This window comes from Arvicanthis niloticus, chromosome 2 (assembly GCF_011762505.2).
Source record: "Arvicanthis niloticus isolate mArvNil1 chromosome 2, mArvNil1.pat.X, whole genome shotgun sequence".
Lineage (NCBI taxonomy): Eukaryota > Metazoa > Chordata > Mammalia > Rodentia > Muridae > Arvicanthis > Arvicanthis niloticus.
The window spans coordinates 113,911,855-113,933,919 of NC_047659.1; the positions used below are offsets into that span (position 1 = coordinate 113,911,855).

The following is a 22,065-nucleotide window of genomic DNA, read 5'->3' on the forward strand; positions in this document are numbered from 1 at the left end:
AGAAGGTAAGAAAGTCAAGGACACTGTGTCCAGGTTCTATAAACATTATGGTTACTTGGTCAGTGCAATTTATGTTCCTCTTTTAACAGGGAAAAAGGAAGGAAATTAGACTCCAGACAGACACTAGGACATTTTAATTTAAAGAAGGGTACTGTTTAAACACCTCAGTATCATATTCTAAGACACCTAATCTCCTCACGGTGCAAACCCTTTTCTTTGCGTTATCCTGACAAGACCCTTGAGGGAAATTTGAAATGCTATGACAAGGGTTTGCTATCACATTCTCCACAGTGATTACTGTGGCTACTGTGACTTTTACTCCTCCATAGACTGTCACCTGGGGCTGTGTAGGACCAAGGCCCAATACACCATCCCTATCATCGCTTCAGCAAACCAAGTCTGAGGCCAGGCCACACTCACATGCCTTTGAAGTCTAGGTATGGCAGCACTTACATTCCAAATGGATCCTGACTTCTAGCTATAAACCACTAGTGACATCTGATTCAAAGTGAAGGTGAGCACTCCCACCTGTGACAGTCAAGGAAGGCTGTTACAATAAGCCTCTCCAGGAACTCAGAGTAGTAGCCTGGGTATTTAAAAACAAAAACAAACCAAAAAAAAAAAAAAAAAAAAAAAAAAAAACTTGCACTTGTCCAATCCCGACTCTGTTTTGTATGCAGGAGGGCAGGGAAAGAGTACATGATGACCCCTTCCAGGGGTAGAGATCCCCCAACTAAAACTCTTACAAGGCCTTACAGGGCCACTCAGAACTCTGACAACAGAGACATGCTCAGGTGCACAAAATACAGCAGAATCAGATGTCCTATCCAGATGGCAAAGTCTCTAAAACATCACCTTTTCCTGAGGTAGACCCTACATTAGGCCACAGCTCCATAAACACCAAGTGGTCTCCTGACAACTATGCACTCAAGGGGTGGCCTCTCATAGTGCTGCAGTTGGCACCAGTCACCAGCCCCTGACACAGTGAAGGGCCATCAACAAAGCAAGGCTTGTTCTCAGCTGAGGACTATGGAGCTCTCTGCAGTCTCGTGCCTTCCAACTGCTCAGCTCAGACAGAAAAACCAAGGTTGGAAACTCAGCCTTTAATCTGACTCCACATAGGCAAACATGACACACAAAACACATTCTCCATGGGGAGCTCAGAATCAAGGTAAGCAAACTCAGGTGAATATTTTTCCCCTGCAGCACACACAGAGCATGTTTATAATGGCAAAAATGTGTCTTCCCAACTTTTGCAGAACAAGCAGCTTTAAAAAAAATTTACATCCCTACCATTAATTCTTGAGCTAGAATTTTTTAAAAGAAAGCTTTCATTGGAAAATGAAAAGCCCTAGTCTTTAGTAACACACTGAAACATTTACAGCGAAGGCAATATCTCTGCAAGCAACAAATAAATGGAAATGAAAAAAAAAAAAAAAACCATTCTGCTTTCAAAGTGAGTTTACCTTCAAGGTGGACTATCATTGTAAGCTGGAATCCTCCACCTTCCCAACACACATGAATTTAGGACACAAACACATCCTTGGAGACTCTTGAACACAGTCTAGAATGCCTGCAAGAGCCTCTAGTTCATGCTTGTAGCTTATTCACTGTACTGAGACCAGAGTCCATATCTATTCAATGGCTATCCCTTGGGCTGCTTACATGGGCAGACTCAGGACAGATGTTTGCCCATCCATACTCTATAATACAACTTCACCACAGAAATTTCTATTCTGTCATTTCCATAAACTTCTGTGAAATAAGTACTTTTATTTACCCACTACTGCTAAAACAGTCAAAGTAAAAGACTAGCCCATAAAGGCCAGAGAAGGAAGTAAACAGGAAGCTATCCAAGGCCAAGGCTTGGCTGAATGAAACTTGCTACCATTTTAATCCCAAAAGAATGCTGCTGCTTCTGGTTTTAGGATTTGGGGAAATGAAAAGGGGGGGTGGGGGGCGCTCTTAATTCTTCGGATATAGACTGTGGACTCTATCTCCTAACTCAAATGCAAACTGATAAGCCAGTTCAGCCCAATTTGGCACTTGGGATATAGGTTGATTTTAGGAAAGGACCTTCAATAACAGCCTGAAGTTTGTCCTATCACTAGCTTGCTGCTCTACAGTGGACAACATCTGGTGCTCAGGGAAGTCATCAGGTAAAGAGACAGTCTAAGATGACAAGCCTCCAAACCCATTCCTGACGCCAAGGTGACTGCCAAAAAAATAAAAGCAGCAATGGCTTTAACTCTATCAAGATAGGTATCTCCTAATATTTTAATACAAAGATTGAGCACCTCCAATCCAAAAGTCTGAAATTTGCCTAGTTCTTAAAGTTGAAAGCAAGAGATGGTACAAAAAATGGAAACTTCTCTACCAAACTTTATGTGATGGTCTCAGTCAAAACATAGGCACAGTCTAAGTGTGGGGTACATGTCTACAATCCCAGGGGTACTCAGGAGGCTGATATAAGAACATTTTGAGTTCAAGGCTAGCCTGGGCTACACACACACACACACACACAAAACCTATCTCAAAAATAAAAATTTAAATCTGGCACATTAAAATATGTAAGACTGTGGGCTTAGAGAGATGGCTCAGTGGTTAAAATTAGGAGCTGGAAAGGTGGCTCAGAATGGGTGCTCTACAAAGGACCAGGTGGCTCAGAATGGGTGCTCCTACAAAGGACCAGGTGGCTCAGAATGAGTGCTCCTACAAAGGACCAGGTGGTTCAGAATGGGTGCTCCTACAAAGGACCAGGTGGCTCAGAATGGGTGCTCCTACAAAGGACCAGGGTCCTTTGCAACCAGCAAAGGTGGGGTTCAACAGCACCCCAGCTGGGTGAGCCACATGGCGGCTCACAAGTGCCTGTGACTCAGGATTAGAGTACCAACACGCTCTTTCACGCACATAGTAGACATAAATTCACACAGGCACACTTAAAACTAATAAATGTTCATTATTTGACAGTACCTTAAAATGATAAACTTAAGTACATAAAGTACAAAGGAATCGTGAAATTAGTGTTTGGACTTAGGTTCATCCCTAAAAATCCCAAAAGCAAAAATAAACCCCCACATCTGAAACAATTTCTAGTCTAAGCATTTCAGAAATGGGACAGTAACCTTGTGTTGATAGCTCAGATATACAGAAGTGTGAGAAGAAAAATAGAAGTACTTCCCCACCCACCAGTCAGGTGTGTCAAATACTAACATTTTCCAGATTGACTTTGTGTGCATGCATCTCTTCCAGAAAGGCTAATGCTTTTGAAAAGAACACTTATTACTTGTGTTCATGCTTATGTTATATATAAATATTTATCTCTACAAACAAAATACAACATTGTTTTACATATGTAACTACTATGTAAAGGGTACAGGGTGACTGACATCTGGCAGTTTTGAAACTCATACAGATACAAGTAACTGTGGTTCATTCCTTTGAACTCCTATGACATGCTAACAGCCATACTCTTTACATGCTTTTGTTTTAAATTCTATGCTACTCACACAGAACTAGAGTGACATGTTTACCAGAGTAAAGGACCTCTCTCATAATCCTGACTCATGCGATTCGAAGTCAGTTCCTAGAGGTGACCACTGTGACAGAAGTCACAGTCCACAATTACTTCCTTTTACAAACTTTGGTATGAGAGAGCTGGACACAGAACTCAAAGGTAGCACACTCACCTGCCAAGGGTCCTGGGTGAACTCACTGGTGCTTCCTTTGGTAGATGACAGACAGCAGTCATCATTGGCTTTATTGCCAGCATCACATCCTATCATATAATTCTACCATAGTGTATCTGATAACCCAGACTCAGGAGCAGGCAGTATATACACTGTGTAATGAGGCAATTCATGTCCTGGGTTAGCACTTAACATTATGAGAATGACATAAAATGTGAAAGTGATTCATTACTTCTAGAATTTTTCATTTAATAATTTTTAACTATGTTTAATTAACTATGGATAATTGAAACAAAAACATTTGACAGAAATTCTTTTTAAATAACATCTCTAGATTTGATCTTCAAAGTGAGAGAAATCAGGTCACTCGCACTATCACCTGGGTAGCAGGCCACTAGATTCTTATCGAATGAGTTTAGGATCGGCCCTTCCTTCACTCCTGTGCACAGGGACAGTTTGTGTAAAACTGTGTTTGTTCTCTGTAGGTTTAGAAGACTACAGGATGAGAGTAACTGTCAAGGTGGGTGTCAGTGAGCTGTTCTTAGAGAGAGAAGGCAGGAAGAGCACTGATATAACCACTGAGACAACCTGAGGATGACTGAGAACCAACTTTTGGGTTTGTGATCCAATAAGTTTTCATCACTCCCTCTATCATCCACTGGTTTACATCGTTTTGCCAACTACTTTGGCATGAATGTATACTGATTTTGGGTTCTCTCCTGGTAGCAAATACTTGTAAGGCAATATTTTCCCTCTAAATACTCCTATAGCTTCATCCTACAACTACAAAAATATTTGCATTATTGTTCAATCTCCAAATCCCCGTGTCTTTCTTTGACTTGTGATATGGCAATGCATTTAACTTCCCTAACATACAGAAAGGACTGAATTATCACAGACAAATCCTAATTTTAACTTTATTGTAAACATCCATATTTTTAACTGTAATCTTAAATCCCTCCCTACCTTCCTCTCTTTCTTGCCGCTAGGTTTTTGCTAATCCAATAGCTGTTGAGAGCCCTTCTTCACCCTTCCTCTGCGCTCACAGGCTTCTCCGTTGTTTCTTGAACTCAATTTGTTTTACTTGAGACCATCTTGTTAGGATATAAAATCACAATTAATACATCTTCCTGGCTAAGTACCTATTTCTCTTCCCATTTGAGAATGACCCTCTTCAATATACTAATAATTTGTTTTCATTAAATTCTAGTTTATCTGATTATTTTCAAAACTTCTCCAACTCTTGTAAGATTATTAGACTGCATTTTTTTCTCTTTATTTTCAATGTTTCTGTATTCATATTTTAAGTGTTACTCCTAAAACTAGCATATAGCTGAATTTTATTTTAATCCCAGTGGCAATCTGTCCACCAACATGTACTGTGATTTTCTGTAGAGTGGACTCAGTCACTCTATTATCTTGTGGTGCCTATGGATAACAGTGTTTCCTTACTTAGACCCTCACCCCTTCCGCAATGTTTGACTATTCAAGCACTAGCCTTTCTTGCTTAATAGCTTAGGGGTTAAACATGGTACTTGTTAATAAATATTAACAAGAAACTGAGTTCTTGTTAATATTTATTTGTTTGTTGAGACAGGATCTCAGTATGTATTCCTGGATAGCCTAGAACAGTTTAGGTAGACCAGGTTGGCTTCAAACTCAGAGATCTGCCTCCCAGGTGCTGGAGTTGAAGGGAGGGATGCACCAACCCGCCTAGCTCCTGTACATTTCTAGTTGAAATGTTCCTTACTCCAAGTTTCCTAACGACCATACTGACTCAGTTTCACCCCTCCCCTGCTCCACCAGGAGAACTTAAAAGCCTCTAAGTCTGTTGCCTTAGCCCTCTCTGCTCCATCGTACACATCTCCACTGTCAATGTTGCTCTGATGGACAGATGGCTGCACTACTCAAAAGTCTGTCATGTGTTCTGCACTACCTTTCTGTTGGGCTTTACTGAGAGCAATTCTTTAGCAACTTTCCCTAAAAATCAATTTATCTTTGCTTCAACCAGGCCTTGAAGGGAGTCACCAGCCATGGACTGACAGCTGTATGCAGCAGGAGCCTCTGATGGAAATTTTTCAGCTTTTGTCCCCCTGCCTCAGGACAGAACAGTTACCTGCTGTCTCTTCTTGGTACTAACTAGAAAACTGCCTGCCCTTTCCTGGAGGGTACAGCCCTTCAGAAGATCGGGACATAGTAGATGTTAGTCCTCACTTCCGATCTCAAATTCCTGTTCCACCAGCTGCCCAGACCCCACCCAACTACACCCCTAAGTGAGGTCAGGTTGGGTTCAGTCACTCCTCTCACTATCCTGCAATCTCTGCTCCCTATGAAGGCAATGCCCATTAACATTAACTAGTGTTTTCAACAAAGCACCAGAGCCTGGCATCTAAAAATTTAAATGTAACCTGTTTTTCTAAACAGAAAATGTAGCAACTAAAAGTAGGATTTTAGTCATGTGTTAAAAGTAACTTCCTACTTTAAAGAAACAATGTCACTCATTTTAAAGAGTTGAGCCCCTAAAAATAGAAATATATTCTAATATAAGCTTTGCTTAATCATCAGCCATTTCTGATTCAATTTCTATGCCTGAGGAGAAAACTTTTTAACAAGCTTTTGTGTTTCTTTTTTTAAAAGTATTTGAAAAAGTGGGTAACTGAATAGACCTAAATCCTCTGGGAGGTTACAAGAAGCCACCAGCTTCCACTTAATTAAGGAAGACAACAGGCCAACATGGCAAGATCAAGGATCCTCAGAATAGACAGCTGGCCCACACAGCTTTCTTAGACATTTATCCCTAGAACACAGCGACCAGACGGTACCACACTAGCCAATATCAGACCTCAGTAGAATAGCTGTGGTAGGACTATTAAATATTCTATCAGGGTGTTTGTTAACCAGCACTCATCAATAAATCCAAAGAGAAAAACACAGGTACCCTGATGGAGAAAAATGTTTTGCGTGCTGAAGAGATGTTTCTTGCTCTTTAGTTTTATACCCCTGCAAATGGTCACTAAGGTTCCGTGTCTGTCTGTTGCTGGCAAACAAATAAATGTGCGAATGATTTTCTAGAGGTTACTGTTTTCCTAAGCAATTCTGCCTAATTCTAGTGACATACCTTTCTGTATCTGTAATCATACAAAGCAATTTGTTCCTTTTTTCCCAACCTTGACATGTTCTGCTCTTTTTCTTTCCCCTGAGTTTCTGCAGAGCAGGACCTCCATTACAACACCAACAAGGAGGGCAGCAGACAGTCTTTCCTCATACCAAAGGAGCAATTGTAGGTGCCTCATGGAGGTGATGCTTACTGTTTGCAGAAATCCTTTCCAGGTTAAAGAAGCTGCTTTTCATCCCTAGTATGCATGATTCTACGGTGAGTCCTCTCATTCATACATTTTCTTGGTTAAGATGATTACACTAATCTACTCTTGTAACCTGTCAGAATGGGAAATGGACATACACTTATTTTTCAACACTAAGTTCGCAGTCCCAGGATGCACATCACTTTGTCGTTCTATGCACTGCTGGGTTTGGCTTTAATTCTTAGGTATGAGATGACAGTAGAAGTCCCTTCTACTATTCCTACATGAGGTTAGCTGACATCAGGATGAACAGCTCTATAACCAGCCCTGCCGCCTCTCTCCTAAGTTTGTGAAAAAAATAGAATGTTAACTCTACATGCTTGGTAGAGCAAACCAGTAGAAGCATTTGGCCTGGTATTTTCGTCATGAGGCTTACTTGTGGATCCATTTCCTTATGATTACAGGAACATCCAGTTTTCTCTCACCTATGTTTAGTACTGATAAGTTCAATTTTCTAAAAATGTGTTGTCACAACTTGCAAAATTTTTGTCATGTTAACCTGTAAAAAACAAGCTGTGTATAGTAAGTAATGTATCTTTCTTCTCCCCTTTCTATTAAAAATGTTTAAGACCACATAGCCTAGACTGGCCTCAAGACATTTTCAATCTCAGCCTTCTGAATGCTCAGGACAAAGCCATGTGCCACTGTACCTGGCTGTTTTAGAAAAGCACCAATGGTATTAATTTAAAAAATAAATACATAAATACCACTTGTCCTTTCAACGTCTGCATCTGTAGGGAAGACCCATTCTATGTACTTCATGTTGCTTATTTGTCCCTTGCTCATTGCTTTGCATGACATCTGCCAATGCCCATCATCTCTTCTAAAGAAGCCTGTATCCCTGCCATATCTCTCCCTGTGTCCCTGCTGTGATCTTGTCTGTGTCCCTACCTCCCTGCCTGTGTCCCTGCCTGTGTCCCTACCCGTAACCCTGCTGTGTCCCTGCTGCATTTTTGTTTTCTGTTTCCTTTGCTCTTCTAATACTTCAAGACTGATTCAGGCTTATTCTGACTTTTATCAGGTTAAAGAAATTGCTTTTTATCCTAGTTAGCATAAATTGCATCAAGATAGATGCACTGCTCAATAATTTTCTTTTTCCCTCTTTGAATGTGTTTAAAGTTATTAATCTGTCAGAAAATATTCTAGCTACATACTACAAATCTAATACATAGCATTTTCTTTATTGCTGTCAAAACATTTTATGCTTCCCTACTTTATGACCTACAAACATTAGATGTATTTTCAAATTTCCAAATGAGTGGTGATTTTCTACTTATCTTTTATTCCTATTTCTGATTTAACTGGAGTGACTGGAAGGCCCTTGACACAGCCATCTGAACACTATAACTGTGGGTTTACTTTTATATAGTCACATACAGACTGCATTCTTCACTAGTCTGTCCAAAGTTGATGATTAATTATAGGATCACTGAAATCTCTCTACTGTGGTTATAAATTAGACCATTTCCTAAGTACTTCTGACCATTTTCACTATAAACACTGAGGGCCAGTGAAAGGCTCAGCAGGTAAAGACGCTCCCTGGAACCACAGTGGAGAGGGAGAACTCACACCCACAAGCTGTCTCTCACCATGCACACACACAGTAATTGTTTTAGAAGTTAAAATGTGTAAGTTGTTGAAGTGACCTCCCTCTAGAATGCTTTATACCTGATCTTAGCCAAAAAACTGCTAAATGTACTTTTTATCCTGCCTTGAAGTCTAGTCTATGTTATGTCTACTGACATAACATCAGTTTTCTTTTAAGATTGGGCAGGGAAGGAGGTGGAGGTGGTCCTTCCTATGTCAGACTATCACAGGCTAGCACACAGCACCAGCACATACGTGCAGGCTTTCTTTTGGTGGCATTGCTATTGCTACTGCATCTGTGACAGTGCAATAGCTGTATTTTTAACATTCGGCACAAACAGTATCTTTATGCTTTCACTGGAATATTTAGGTAATTTATATTTAATATGAATGTTAATACATTTGGGTTTAAATCTGTATTTTGTCAAACATTAGTTTCCCAACTGTCCTGGGCTACTTTTGTCTTTGTCTTTGTTGATTAATTCTGATGTTTTGTTTCTCCTTCTTGTATTATATTTTCAATTCTTTAGTGGCAACCTTTGAAGAAAGTTAACATTAAGGAGTCATAAAAGTTAAACCTTTATCCTGTCCCACTATTCCTTTCCTCTCCCTTTACAGTCTTTCTGCATTTGATGTCAGTTCTTCGGACTTACTACCATGCTGGCATTTGTTAAGGACCATCCCCATGCTAACCTTCCCTCACACCTTTCCTTCCTGCCTCGCTTTCCTGGTGAATCTTGAAATACTCTTGCTTTTGCCTTAGAGCATCTTCTCACCTACTGCTGAGTTTTCTGGCTACATCATGAATTACCTCCATGTAGATTATTTTTACTCTGTTTGGGGATTTTTGAAAAGATGGGTATCTCATCTCTAAGATTATCAGCTACACTGGTTGTTCCACTCTCTCCCCCTGGAACTGTAATTGGACACATTGCTCAGTCTGGTCCCCTTGGTTCTCCATTGCTCCTATAAACCACCTGTCAGTGGTTCTCCAATGAAGTCTAGGAATATTCTTCTGCTCCACTTCCAAGTCAGTTCTTCTGATCTCATCAGCTACTGGATCCGCTTGCTGTATTTTTATTACAAATTATTAACGTTTTTATACCTATAAGTTGAACTTGGCCCTTTTTCAAATGTGCGCTCTCACTCTACAATTTCTATTACTTGTCGACACTTTAGGCCCTGCCTATTATTTCAGCACAGTAACTGGCAGCACTTAAATCCATCTCAATCATGCTACCTCATGGATTCATAGGGCTGTTCCTACAGTCATTGTCCAGAGAACTTTGCATGTTCCTCTTACAAATAAGTGTGATCCTTCAAATACTCAAAGGACTGGCTTAGAAGCACTGACCAGTCACCTCTAAATGGGCTTGAACTTCTCAGCATGTCCTAAGGCCTACATGAGAGACTTGTGATCTCCACTTTCAGACTGTGCTCCCTTATCCCAGCAGCTCTAGGGTTAAAAAAAAAAATGTTCTCTGGTTTTTGTTTTTGTTTCTTTTCTGCCATGCTGAGGACAGAACCCATGAGGACAGAACCTCAACGCTAAGCAGGAACAAACCATTCAGCTACACTCTGGACACAGAAGTACTTAATGCTGATCTGTTATCTCCCTAAAGGTTCACAGGCCTCAGTGGTTAAAGCTCTTAGGATCATTTCCTATCATGCTGCCCACACTCATCTCTGCCCTTTATCCCCAGAAATACCACTGTTTGCCAAGCTTGCTGAAAGTGCTACAGGGCTGTGTTTGGCCTCCTGGATACCCACCCTCCTTATAATCTTCTTAGGAATCTTCTGGGCCAACTTATGCTTTTCAGGAGGCATTTAAAAATCTTTTATGTAGAACTTGTCCAAGTCAGAAGACTGGCCTAGACAACCTCTATCACCAGAAACCTGGTGCCTCTTCCATGACATCTGCCATGTCTGCCACTCACAGCTAAACCAGATCATAGCTCACTGGGTCTTAAATTTAAGAGAAAGATTACTGCCACATGACAAAAAGTCCAGCTGGGCCAGGGAAATGATTCAGAGATGGACACACAGGTCCCTCTTTATTTATAACTTTACTTTTGGAGGCTTCGATAACCGCTGGCCAGCCAGTTGACTTACTACCATAGAGGCATGGCTGACCTCACTTCCTTACCAGAAATGTGGGTTCAGTGTAGTACGATTTCTGTAGGACAGTCAGATAACTTGATTACTGTATATTGTTACAACTGTTAAACTTTATCATTAATTTTGCTTGTTTATTGCTCATAGTATCTAATTTGTAAATTTGACTTAATAAGTATCTAAAGGAAAAAACCAAGTACATATAGGGTTCAGCATTATTATCTACAAGTTTAGGCATCTAATAGGGATCTAGGGAAGTATCGCTCACAGGCAGGGGAATATTGTACTCTATAGTAGATCAGGAGGTGAGGAAATAGGAAATCCTGTAGGGATTACCCCCTATCACAGACCCCTAGAGCTAGACCAGTACTCTATGTAACCAGGAAGTGTCTGTTCCTTCATTTTTTATAAAACCCCCAGGTAGAAGGGCTCCTTTGGGAAGGACTGCTCACGTGGCTGCCCAGGAGAAGCTGCTCTGCCACTTGGCTTTCTGGTGAAGACCATCAGCAGTACCGCAGCCTTCTCTCCAGAGCTCTTTGCAAAGGCCCACTTTGATCAACACATTTTACTGGCCCGACAGTCCCACCTCCAACGACAGAGAACTTCTAGCATATGGGAATTAATTCTTTTTATTATCAATGGTGATTCAAACCTCACTTCAGTCCTTTTTTAAAAGTCAGCCATTTTATAATATACCCTAAGCTCTCAAATACTGCAATAAGAGTATAAATTACTACAAGCACTTTGAAAGAAAAGCCTGGCACGTTTCTCTAAGGCTGAACATATGTGTCTTTATGGTCCACAATTCCAGATTTAGATATCAGACCCAATAGAAATATGTGTGCATGCTAACCAAACGTTGGGGCGAGACCAATTATGCCAGGGTTATTTATCCACAACAGCTCCTCCCTGGAAGCTAGCCAGAAACTGTGCTACAGCCCACACATTGGATGAAACAACCACACATGAATGGACCAGAGCTATCTCAACCACATGGACAAATCTTACATACACACCAAGGGAAAGACAAATGAGCATATGTCACGTGATCCACTTCCATTATGTTCAAACACTGGCAAAGAGACTCTGATGTATAAACAGGAAAGCAGGTATCCTTGAAGAAAAGCTATAAAGGAACACAGGAATACAAAGAGAACTAGTTAAACAAGGTATGCAGTTTAAATAAGTGTATTTCACTGTGGCTCAAGTACATACACATTTATTTTGGTAAAGAATTAAAAATATGCATGCCTTGCATCCTGAAGGAGGGGCACCTTTAGAAACTAAAGAACCTGTCATGGAGGGCTGTTGCTACCAATACTTTCCAGCTCTAGCAAGCATATAGGACATTTGTCTCCAGAGAGAAATTAAAGGAAGCTCAGTCAAGAAGGTGTCCCCTTCCTGGAGTTCCCAGGGCTTTTCATTAGCCTCACCTACTGCTCTGTTCTCTTCACTGTCTTTAAAAATTAAAACAGTACAAAAGGTGGCCCAGGGAACCAACTCACCAGGGAAGCAACTTACAAGGGTGAGGAATGGCTGGGCTTCAAAGGCACAACTAAAGTGGGCCTCAGAGAAGTCCCTCAGCACGTCACTAATAAGACTTTTCATTAATGGTTTTAGTAATTCACTTACCCTTCATCTCCTTTTCTCAATCACTGTGATTACTATGAAGTAACTTTTCTAACTACAGTATGAACATTAACTACAGGAAATAATATTGCCAACAGAAATAAAGCTACATCTAATTCTTATTCAGGAACCCTCTTCATGGAACAAAGTTGGTTTAAATACAGCTGAACTGTACTTTTAAGCACTGAATGAGAAGTTCCAGAAAACATGGGTATGGACAGTGAGTCTGTATAAAATGAGTCATTCATATGTTCCCACCACAGAGGACTGGGACTCTAGGACATACTTGCCATTTCTTTGCCAACAGTAGGAAAGTGGAAGAGAAAATAAGGAGAGGGTCTGGAATCTGATCTTACCAACCAGATCACCTTGCCTCAGCCATTTTCTCCACCTCAGCTACTTTCCATGCAAAGCTCCTCAGGAGACACTGTCCTAATAATCAGCTCCCCTCAGTCCTTAGCTGACAGAAAGTCTGACTGCAAGGAGGGAAGACACCAGCCAGCTACAAGACAGCAATTCTCTTCCTCCTGTCATAGCACACTTTTATTCTCCAAGCACAAAATTCAAAGCTTTTTAGAAAAAGCTACCACATTGTTCAAACCAAAAATAATGTTTTGTTTCCTAGACAGACTAGTTAGTTCCTCTGCAGGCCTGACCCAGGCCCTGCTGTATCCGGGGCAATGTGGGCGATCCCTGTTAATACTCCTCCTGGGACCAGAGCAACAGTGAAGACGCATGCTCAGTCTAAGGCTATGAAACTCCCACAGACTGAAGAGCCCAGGACAGAGCCAGCATCCAAGCCCATGCCCCTGCCCCAAGGACCATTTACATCTCTGGCCTCTGAGGGCAGCAAAGGGCTCATGAAGCTTGATAGCGCCACTCAACGAACGTTCTCAACAACTCAACTGGAGCCAGACTGGAGGTAATCCAACACTCACTCCCATTTGGCTCTGGGATGTTTTTGTATTTATATTTGATACTCCAGGAATCCAGACTACTTTGAGCTAAATGATTATAGACTTGCACGGGAAAAGCCCGTCCATTAGCCCAGCAAGTATGGACAGCTACGAGGTGCTGTAACTGTTTTAGACCCTGGGACACCTGGGAAACTGAATCAGATAATGTTCCTGTATTGACAGAGTTTGTGCTCCAATAGAAACAATGATAGGCAAGTCAAATACAGGACACATATCAAGTGGTAGGAAGAGGAGAGAGTTGTGCACAGGTTGGATAGGATGGAAGGGTTTCTGTCAACTTTAAACAAGATGATCAACAGATCTGAAGCAGGGCAGGAAGCAATTGTATGTCTATTGGGAAAAGCTCCCCAGGTAAAAGTAACACATCCCAAAGCCCTGCTGCAAACACAAGCCTAAGGCCTACAGAGATGGTCAACGTGGCTGGAGAGAAGGGAAGGGAGGCAGGAGTAAAGCACAAGGATAATGGGGCCCAGGAAGTCACTGGCAAGACAGACCAAGGACAGGACACAGAGGAACCGTCCAAAAGAAGGGTGAAGTCAGAATTGGGAGACCATCTCAAAGACTAGTGTTGAAACAGGCTCAAGGTGACATGACAGAGGGATAAAGCAGACCCAGCAGAGAGGGTGAGAAGGGCCAAGCAGTCTCTCCCTTGGAGAGCTGAGCTGATGGGATTTGTAAAGAGGAGAGAGCAATGATTACAGATACACCAGGGCCCCACGGCCTGAGAGATGGAGTCACCTGGTCTGCTTCCATGTTACAAGAAAGGGACACTGAAGCCCAAGGAGGAAAGGTCATACTCCTAGTTCCTAGGATTCGAACCCCAATCGAGGGCTGCTCATAGCACCCTAAGCTACAGCATGCCCTACTGCAGCTCCACAGGTCATCAGGGACTGCCAGGCATACCATATGCACCAGGTTAGACCTGCTGCTGCTAAAGGACCACAAGCTTACAAACACTACAAAGAAATCAGATCAAATCCTCCTTGCTATTCTTGTAAAAGCCTTAAAAACCTAATTTTAATGAAAAAAAAAAATCCTCCATTTTTAAAAGGTTGTTTTCTTAGTAACAAGGGGTTGGAGTCTATATATAAACTAACATAGGCCATAGACCTGTCTACTCACAACCTGTCCAAGCTTTAGGTATAGAATTAAAGGTTTAGGTTCAAGAAGGTCATCTAGTTCAACTTCTGAGTCAGCTGATGCCCTCATCACTGTAAAGAGCTGAAGACTTCCGGCACAATCTCAGTGGGCCTTCTCTCCAACCAGCAATACATTAACTAGTTGCCCATGACTAGAGGTTTCCTTTAAACTTGGGCTTTCTGTCAGTCTACTGGGCACTGACATATGATTAAAAGAAAGAATTCAAAAATTCTTCCCAAGTCCCAGCAAACTTTCAAAGCTATACAGAGTATTAACAGGACCTGCAAGGGATCACTGCAGTACTCAGGAAATACCTTGCAACAGGCAGAGGAAAACTCCAGTACACTGACTGGGCTGTGAAATTAAGTGCTGGGAACCAGTCAGGTATTCCAAGCCCTGCCTAAGTAACCTCAAGACATATAATTCATATAGCATCCTTTATAAAGCTGCTGTTCATTTCAAAGAGCGGAGGGACATACACTACCAACACTTAAAAGGAAAAACAGAAAGTGAGTCTGACTTTAAATTTGGGTGTGTGCTTGCCTGTTTCAGGAGGCTCATGAGAACCTGCCTATGAAAACAATCTCCTAGGAAGTCCCCGAGTTAATATCCCATAATGCTAAGCAGCCTCCACTGCCTAGGCTTCCTCACTGAGGATGAAATACTGACCTTCCTCACAAGTTGCGTACCTTCCATCTAATGCCTGCTCGCTTCTCCTGGCTTTGGTACATTTGGCCATCTTCATGCTGTTGGTTTTAGGTAAACGTTGTCCTGCCCTACCCCTTTTTCCACATGTCCAGAGTTGAGACTGGGATTCTTGTTTATAGATTTATTTTTATTTTATGTATGAGGGTCTGCATGTATTTATATACATCATGTACATCACGTACATTATGTGAATCTAGTGTCCAGAGATCAGAAGTAGACTTCAGATCCACTGGAGCTGGAGAAATGAGAAGTTATGATCCACCATGTAGGTGCTAGGAACCAAATCCCAGTTCTCGGCAGGAAGAACAAATGCTCTTAACTGCTGAGCCAACTCTCCAGGACCCAAGACTAATGTTTTCTAAAGGTGACAAGTTATTGAGCTAAGTGCTTAAACTGCAATTAGCATCTGTTTTGGCAGACACATGGACATTTCACCTAGTTCAACATTATTATGTTTTCATGTCATCAGGAGAAACAGGGACTGAACCTTTGGAGATCAGCAACCACCCCAGCCTGGTGCTGCCTGGTCCAGCTTGCCAAGACAGTGAGGATGAGGTAACTATATCCAACGACTCAGCATTTGCAACTTGGCTAAGAAACAGATGTTCAACTGTTACTGCACTTTAACTTACATAGCTGCATGTGGTTACAGCTGTACACAGTATGGACAATGCTATTGTGGACAACTTCATACAAATTCAGGTGTCACCCATTTATTTGTATGCATGGAGTTTGAAAGCCCCGAACAAAGACTTTTCAGAAAGGAATAAAATGCCAAGTGCCTCCCTGCACTGCCAAATTGTTACTGACTCTATACCTTGCCACTAAAACTCATTTTTACCTTCTGGTTCTGTGTCCTCCTTGGGTAATTATTGTCTCAGCAGGATAGACTTATGTGGCTGGTCCCACAGCCTATTCAGAAAGCTGGACTGATATCACCTAGCAGATGGCAACAGGAACAGAGTCCCAAACTTTCTTACCTGCTAGGCTTCCAGGTTCTCATCTACTGAATGGGTAACAACCATACCTACCCTAAATATGGGTGTATGGTATCTAAAATCACAGCAGTATGGTATCTGATTCTAAATTGCAAGCATTTTAAAAATTAAGCTGGATTCAGATTCTTTTATACCATGAGATAGTAGTCTCTCTAATCAAGTATGAACTAGAGAAACCTGGGACTTCAAACCCGTAAAAGCTCCAATCTTGGCCTCCTCCAGGAGCCAGACAGTCCATGGTTGCACTGCTCATTGAAGAAACTCAGAGGCCTTCCCCACTGTAGGCCTGGAATTTACAGAGGGATAACACAATGGATGTTTTCCTTCTAGAAGCAAGATTTGAACAAGGAAAATCAAAAGGATTGTTGGCTCTACCCCTTTGCCATATGTCTATTAGTTATAGCTTCTAGGGATAAAAGAACGAGTAAGAATCTATGCTCCTATGCTTTTAAAAGGTATCTCTGCTACACAATAATCCAATATTCCAATTAAATCATTTGTATGCAGCCGTTTAAACTGAGCTTGGTGCTATATAATTATTGTAGCATGTAGACTTAAGGCTCATTTCAGAAAAGAGCATAACTGCTCGAATGTGACTCAATTCAGGATTTATTTAAAACTCTCCATCAAGCTGGGTGTTTAGGTGCACACCTGTAATCTCAGTACTTGGGAGGTAGAGGCAAGAGAGCCAGGCGTTCAAGGTCAACCTAGACCACATAGAGGACAGTAAGTACCTAAGACTCTGTCCTGAAAAACTACAGAAAGGAAAAAAGGAGGGAGGAGGGGAAGGAGAAAAATAGAATGAAGAAGAAAGAAATATGTTTCCCATCAACAAAAAATATCCATACATTATAATACCACTCCAACTACTTAGAACAAATAGACAGTCAGAGCTCACATCCTAAAGAATGAAAACGGGAAAGTTCTGTTGTAGCTTATGTCACAGCTTCACACAAACCCGCTGATCCCAAACCTCAAGATCTCTCCTGGCCCTCCTCCCCCAATCCTGGTCTTTTGTAGGCCTCAACTAGTCCAGGAGCCCGGCAATCCAGACTTGCCCTGGCATCTAAATGGAAAACTAACAGGTCTGTGTTGACCTCTTCGGACAGAAGGGAAGCGGCATCTCCAGGCCCTCAGAACAGGAAGCTGCTTCTAAAGAGAAACAAGTTGGCAGACCAGAGTGGGCTGACCTTACAAAGTTCATTAACACATTAAGACAACTCCCAGCAAATCCCAGAAATTTCTCTAGGTTCAGGAAGTTAAGACGAACAAGAACAGTTAGAAAAAATGTAAGGAAGTGGTGTGGACGGTGAGAGAATACTCGACTGTGAAGGGCTGTGTCCTATGTGCAGTTCTTTGGCCTACAACGTGAGCCTCTACTCAAAATTCCACCCAGAACCCCAACCCCCACCATTAGTCTTTAAGCAAATGAACGGCTAGCTTAGCAAACAGAGATGTGGGAGGCTCTAGGGATCCTTCCAAGTTTCATTTCCTTAGTGTTTCCCAGTCCTGACCTCTGACCTCAGGAGTTATTGCCAAACTACCCTGTTTTGCACAAGATCTCACACTTCCTGCTCAGTTCCCCTGACCCCAGTGGTGAGTGGGTGGTACTATCTTCGGGCTAGAGATAAGGAAACCCAGGTTCCGAGGTTAGGAGACATGACCCTCCGGTGTTCAAGGGGCTGGAATCCAGGTGTGTGACTTCTGCAGTGGTTCACAGTGCAAGCCAGGCTCCACCTTGTTCCCTTGTCTCTCACGTCCCTAAAAACACATCCCACAAGAACAGTCAATAGCAGTTGGCTACTCCCTACATGTGCTGGGTCTCCACTGCTGTCTCTCAAGAGACAAGCAGGAACCCTGTTTTATCAGATGGGAAAATGGGAAACCTTTTAGCGAAAGCACTTGGTTACCAACCGTCCACGAAGCGTGACACTTACGGGAAAGAGTCCCTAAAGCATCCTGCACAGCCCGCAGTAAGCGCGGGCCAGTCGGCCTCCCTTCCCCGGGCACTGCCGGGGAGCCTGGCGGGCCCGGACAGACGGCGGGCCCAGTGCCAGGGCGCTGGGCCCGCCTGGCCGGAGGTGCCGGCTTCCGCCCAGGCCTGGCACCACCGGTCCATTCATCGTGGGCGCGGGAAAGAGAGGGCAGGCAGAACCCCGGGTGGCCCCAACCCTGGCCAGGTCCGGCACCCTCGTGCCGGTTCCGCGAGGACCCGCCGGGAAACGGTGCAGCGGCCCTGCCGCCAGGGGGAGCAGGGAGTCTCATCCCGTACTCCGGGAAGTTGCTACGGCCAGTCCCGGACAGCATCCGCGGCGAGCCCTGTGGCCCCCGCCCGCCCCGTCGGGGCCGCCGACGTGTCCAGTGGCCACAGCCTGCAGCCCGGGGCTCTGGGCCCCGCGTCGCCAATCCAGTCTCAGCCCTCGTCCCAGGCCGGCCCACTGCCTTCCGCCCCCCCCAACCCCCTCCGGCCCGGACTCCGGCCCGGCAACGTCATCCGGTGGCTTCCCGAAACTTAACCCCTTCCTCCGCCAGCTGTGCGCCGCCCCGCCCCGCCGCCAACTTTCTTAGCCCAACTTCGGAGCGCGCGGGCCGGCCCGACGGCCGGGCCGAGAGGGAGGGGTCGCCACGTCCCGCCGCGGGGCCGCCGCAGCTCCTGGCCGGCCGGCCGGGGGATCCACCCCGAGGGGCGCGCTCGGCCGACGCCCCTGCACGGGCTCGGCCTGGCACACGCAGCTCCGTCCCACCCGAGGGGCCGCGGCCACCGCCAGGGCGGGCGGGCCGGCGCCGCCGGGGGAGGGGCCGCCGAGGAGACGTGTCACTCGCGGCGCGGCGCGGCGCGACCGGCCCGGCGCCCCGACGGCCCAGCCCGCGCGCCTCCACCGCCGCCGCCGCTGCAGGGCCCGGCCAAGTTTCTTACCTGCAGCGGGAGACGCGAGAGGGAGAGCGAGAGGGCAAGAGCAGCCGCCGCAGCAGCGGAACCGCGAGAGAGGAGCCGGCCGAGCCTCCACCGAGAAGCCGCCCCTGAGCAGCTGCACACACCGCGACCCCGGCGCCGTCCGCCCCGTCCGCCGTCCGCTCCGGCCGCTCGCTGGCTGCGTGCGCGCGTGTGGAGTCGTGGCACTTTCTGCCTCGGAGCTGGCGAACGGCCCCCTCCGCCGGGATCGCCGCCTCCTGCCTTCCCCACCCGGACCAGCCATTCATCGAGCTGCCTCTCCCCATTGGTTCACTAGCCGCCATTCTGCCGGCCTCTGGCCAATCAAATTGAGGACGGCCTCGCCGCTGTGGCGACCATTGGCCAAAAAGGAGGGCCTACGTCTCAGCCAATGAGAGAGAGGAGGAGCTGCGGGGAGCCGCGGGGGGCGGGGCCGAAGAGGGGCGGAGCCGCGCAGCGCAACTCTCAGCTCTGCGCGGGGGGCTGGTCTCTAACTCCCCGCCCACCTAGGGAAGTCCTCTGCCGGGCCCGCCCATTCCGGGCCGCTGTTCTCCACGCCACGGCTTATTCAGATTCGGCTCCGCCTAGGCGGATAGATTGTGGTTCGAATCCCCTCAGCTGCAGGCTGCTCTTCCCCGGACACTGCCAGGCTGACGTGGCGATGGTTGTCACCCTGAGGAGGATTGCACAAACCGTGAACAACAGGGGAAATGCCTTATTTAAACCCAAATAACTTCACACAAAGCACCAGCCTCTGGTCTAAAGATGAGTTCTGCAAGGGTCACAACAGATGGGGGCCTATCTGTAAAGGCACTGCATTCTGCCTTAGATGGGGTTTTCTTGAATAAATGGAAGAATTGAGGTGGAAGGCCTGGAAAGAACAAAATAGAGGTGGAAATTTTGATAGGAAAGGCCACTCCCTAAACAGAATGAGATACTGTCCTTGTACAAATCACAAAGCAGAGTTACATCCATCCTGTGACACTTGATTTCAGATGTTGGAACCATGAGGTTTTGACCCAAGAAAATCTGATAGTAATCCAGGAAATTGAACTAGTGATACTCCAAATATTAGCCACCACCCCCTCCCCATTAAAAAACAAAAACAAAAAAAACCCAACACCTCTTTAGAGGAGGGATGCATATGCCACCATGCACCAACTCTCTGCTTGCTTCTCTCCTTCCATGGTGGATTCCAGGGATCAAAACTCAGTCAGACTTGAATAGAAAGCAGTTAAAAGACCTTTCCCTGAGCCATCTCATCAGCCCAAAAGCCTCTCTTCAAAACCAAATTCAATTGAAATAATTTAACTTTAGGTGCTTTTTTTTCTTTTTTTGAGTCAATATCTCACTATGTGGCTGTCTTATAACTTGATTTGTGTAACAGGCTAGCCTAGAACTCAAACTCACAGAGCCCCTCCTGCCTCTGTTTTCTGAGTACTGGGATTAAAGGGATGAAACACCATGCCATCCTAGGTTATAACCATTTTAACAGCATCTCTTAAAAATTTCCCTTTGAGCCTGAGGCAACACCAGCCTCTCTGAAATGAAGTCCAGTCTCTCTCCTCTGTCCCCTACACCCTGTTTCAAGTCCACAGAGTTTGAGTCTCCCTCTATTGCTCTGAGACAGGGTCTGTCTATGATCCTGGAGCCCACTCCTTTAGACTGCCTGACCAGTAATTCATGGGAATCTGTTTGTTTTTGTCTTTACAGTGCTGAGATTATAGGTAGCACCTGGATTTTTCACATTCATGCTGAGAATTGAACTCATGGCCTTCATGCTTTCACAGCAGGCACTTTACCCACTGAGCCATCTCCCCAGCCTCTAAGAGGCCTAAGGACTACGACTGCCCCGGCCTCTGTGGCTGAAGAGTTCCTGCCTCAGATCCTCTGCGAGCACTCCTGTGGGTCAGTTGCTACTCTAAAAGCTGTTGATCGAAAGTAAAGGTGCAGGGAGAGAATACAGTGGGGTTAGGATGAAACTAAACCATTTATTTCTAGTTTGAATCTCAGTGGTTTCTTAGGGAATTAATGATTAATCAGCAAGAATTACCATGGATTACCTTTCCACTCTCAGTCATTTTCCAGAGCTGAGACTCACTTGAAATAAAATTTAAGGATCCCAGCTTCCGGACAGCAGTTGCTACCAACCAGTCTGGCTGGATCATGGGCAAGGCATTTACCTTCCTGAGCACAAATGGACTTTAAGACAGTTACTCTCTCTTATGGGGATAAGTGAGAGCATTTATTCATTCATTCACTAGTGTTTGTTAGTGCCCAGGGAAAACGCCAGGCTGTGTGTGCAGCCTAAAATGATACACAAAGCCACCAAGAGCCCAAAGATTTCTCTGTGGCAGGGTTGTTCTTTATCTTGGTCACTATTTGTCTTTAATTTTTCCCAGAAGCAGATCCTGGCAGGAGGAATTGGTTCAGATGCGATAGTCCTTCAATATCTGACAGAGATTAGTTCCAGGATCATCTATACCAGGTTGCAGTGTCTGGGGATGGGCAAATCTCATATAAAATCATTTGCATATAGCGGCTGCACTCTCTCCTATATGCTTCAACTCCCCTCTCAGTGATATACACTGACTTTAATGCAATGCAATGCTAACCATATAAATAGTTGTGATACTGTATTGTTTAGAGAGTCATGACAAGGGAGAAAAACCTGCACATGCTCAGTACAGAGATAAGCATCTTTCAAATATTCTTGAGCCTCTGTTGGTTAAATCTGTGGCTGTAGAACTGTGGGTTGAAGAGCTGACTGTAATTCATTTGGGAGATGATCTGGGAAACATTGGTGAACTGGGAAGGGAAGGAACCACCAGAGAGAGCATGGTATCAAGCAAGCAGCTGCTGTGGGGTGGGAACACCAGGGCCTGTGTCACTGGGGATACAGAACATACCCCAGAGATTTTCCTCAAG

The 22,065-nt window shown here is 44.5% G+C and overlaps 1 protein-coding gene across 4 annotated transcripts in view; it reads right to left on the reverse strand.

The window, feature by feature from the left end:
* Positions 1-19,261, reverse strand: part of Rrbp1 (ribosome binding protein 1) — a 61,210-nt gene extending 41,949 nt beyond the window's left edge. Inside the window, exons 1-2 of one of the 4 annotated variants that reach the window (XM_076929882.1) lie at positions 18,143-18,608; positions 11,770-11,879 (exon numbers count right to left, since the gene is read on the reverse strand). In XM_076929882.1, coding sequence (XP_076785997.1) covers positions 11,770-11,879; positions 18,143-18,512 — 480 coding nt within the window. In that variant the 5' untranslated portion in view covers positions 18,513-18,608. Of the gene's footprint in view, positions 1-11,769; positions 11,880-18,142; positions 18,609-19,122 lie in introns of those variants that run through there. The other 3 variants (XM_034493861.2, XM_076929881.1, XM_076929879.1) reach the window with 3 other exon arrangements.
* Between the last annotated feature and the right edge of the window lie 2,804 nt (positions 19,262-22,065).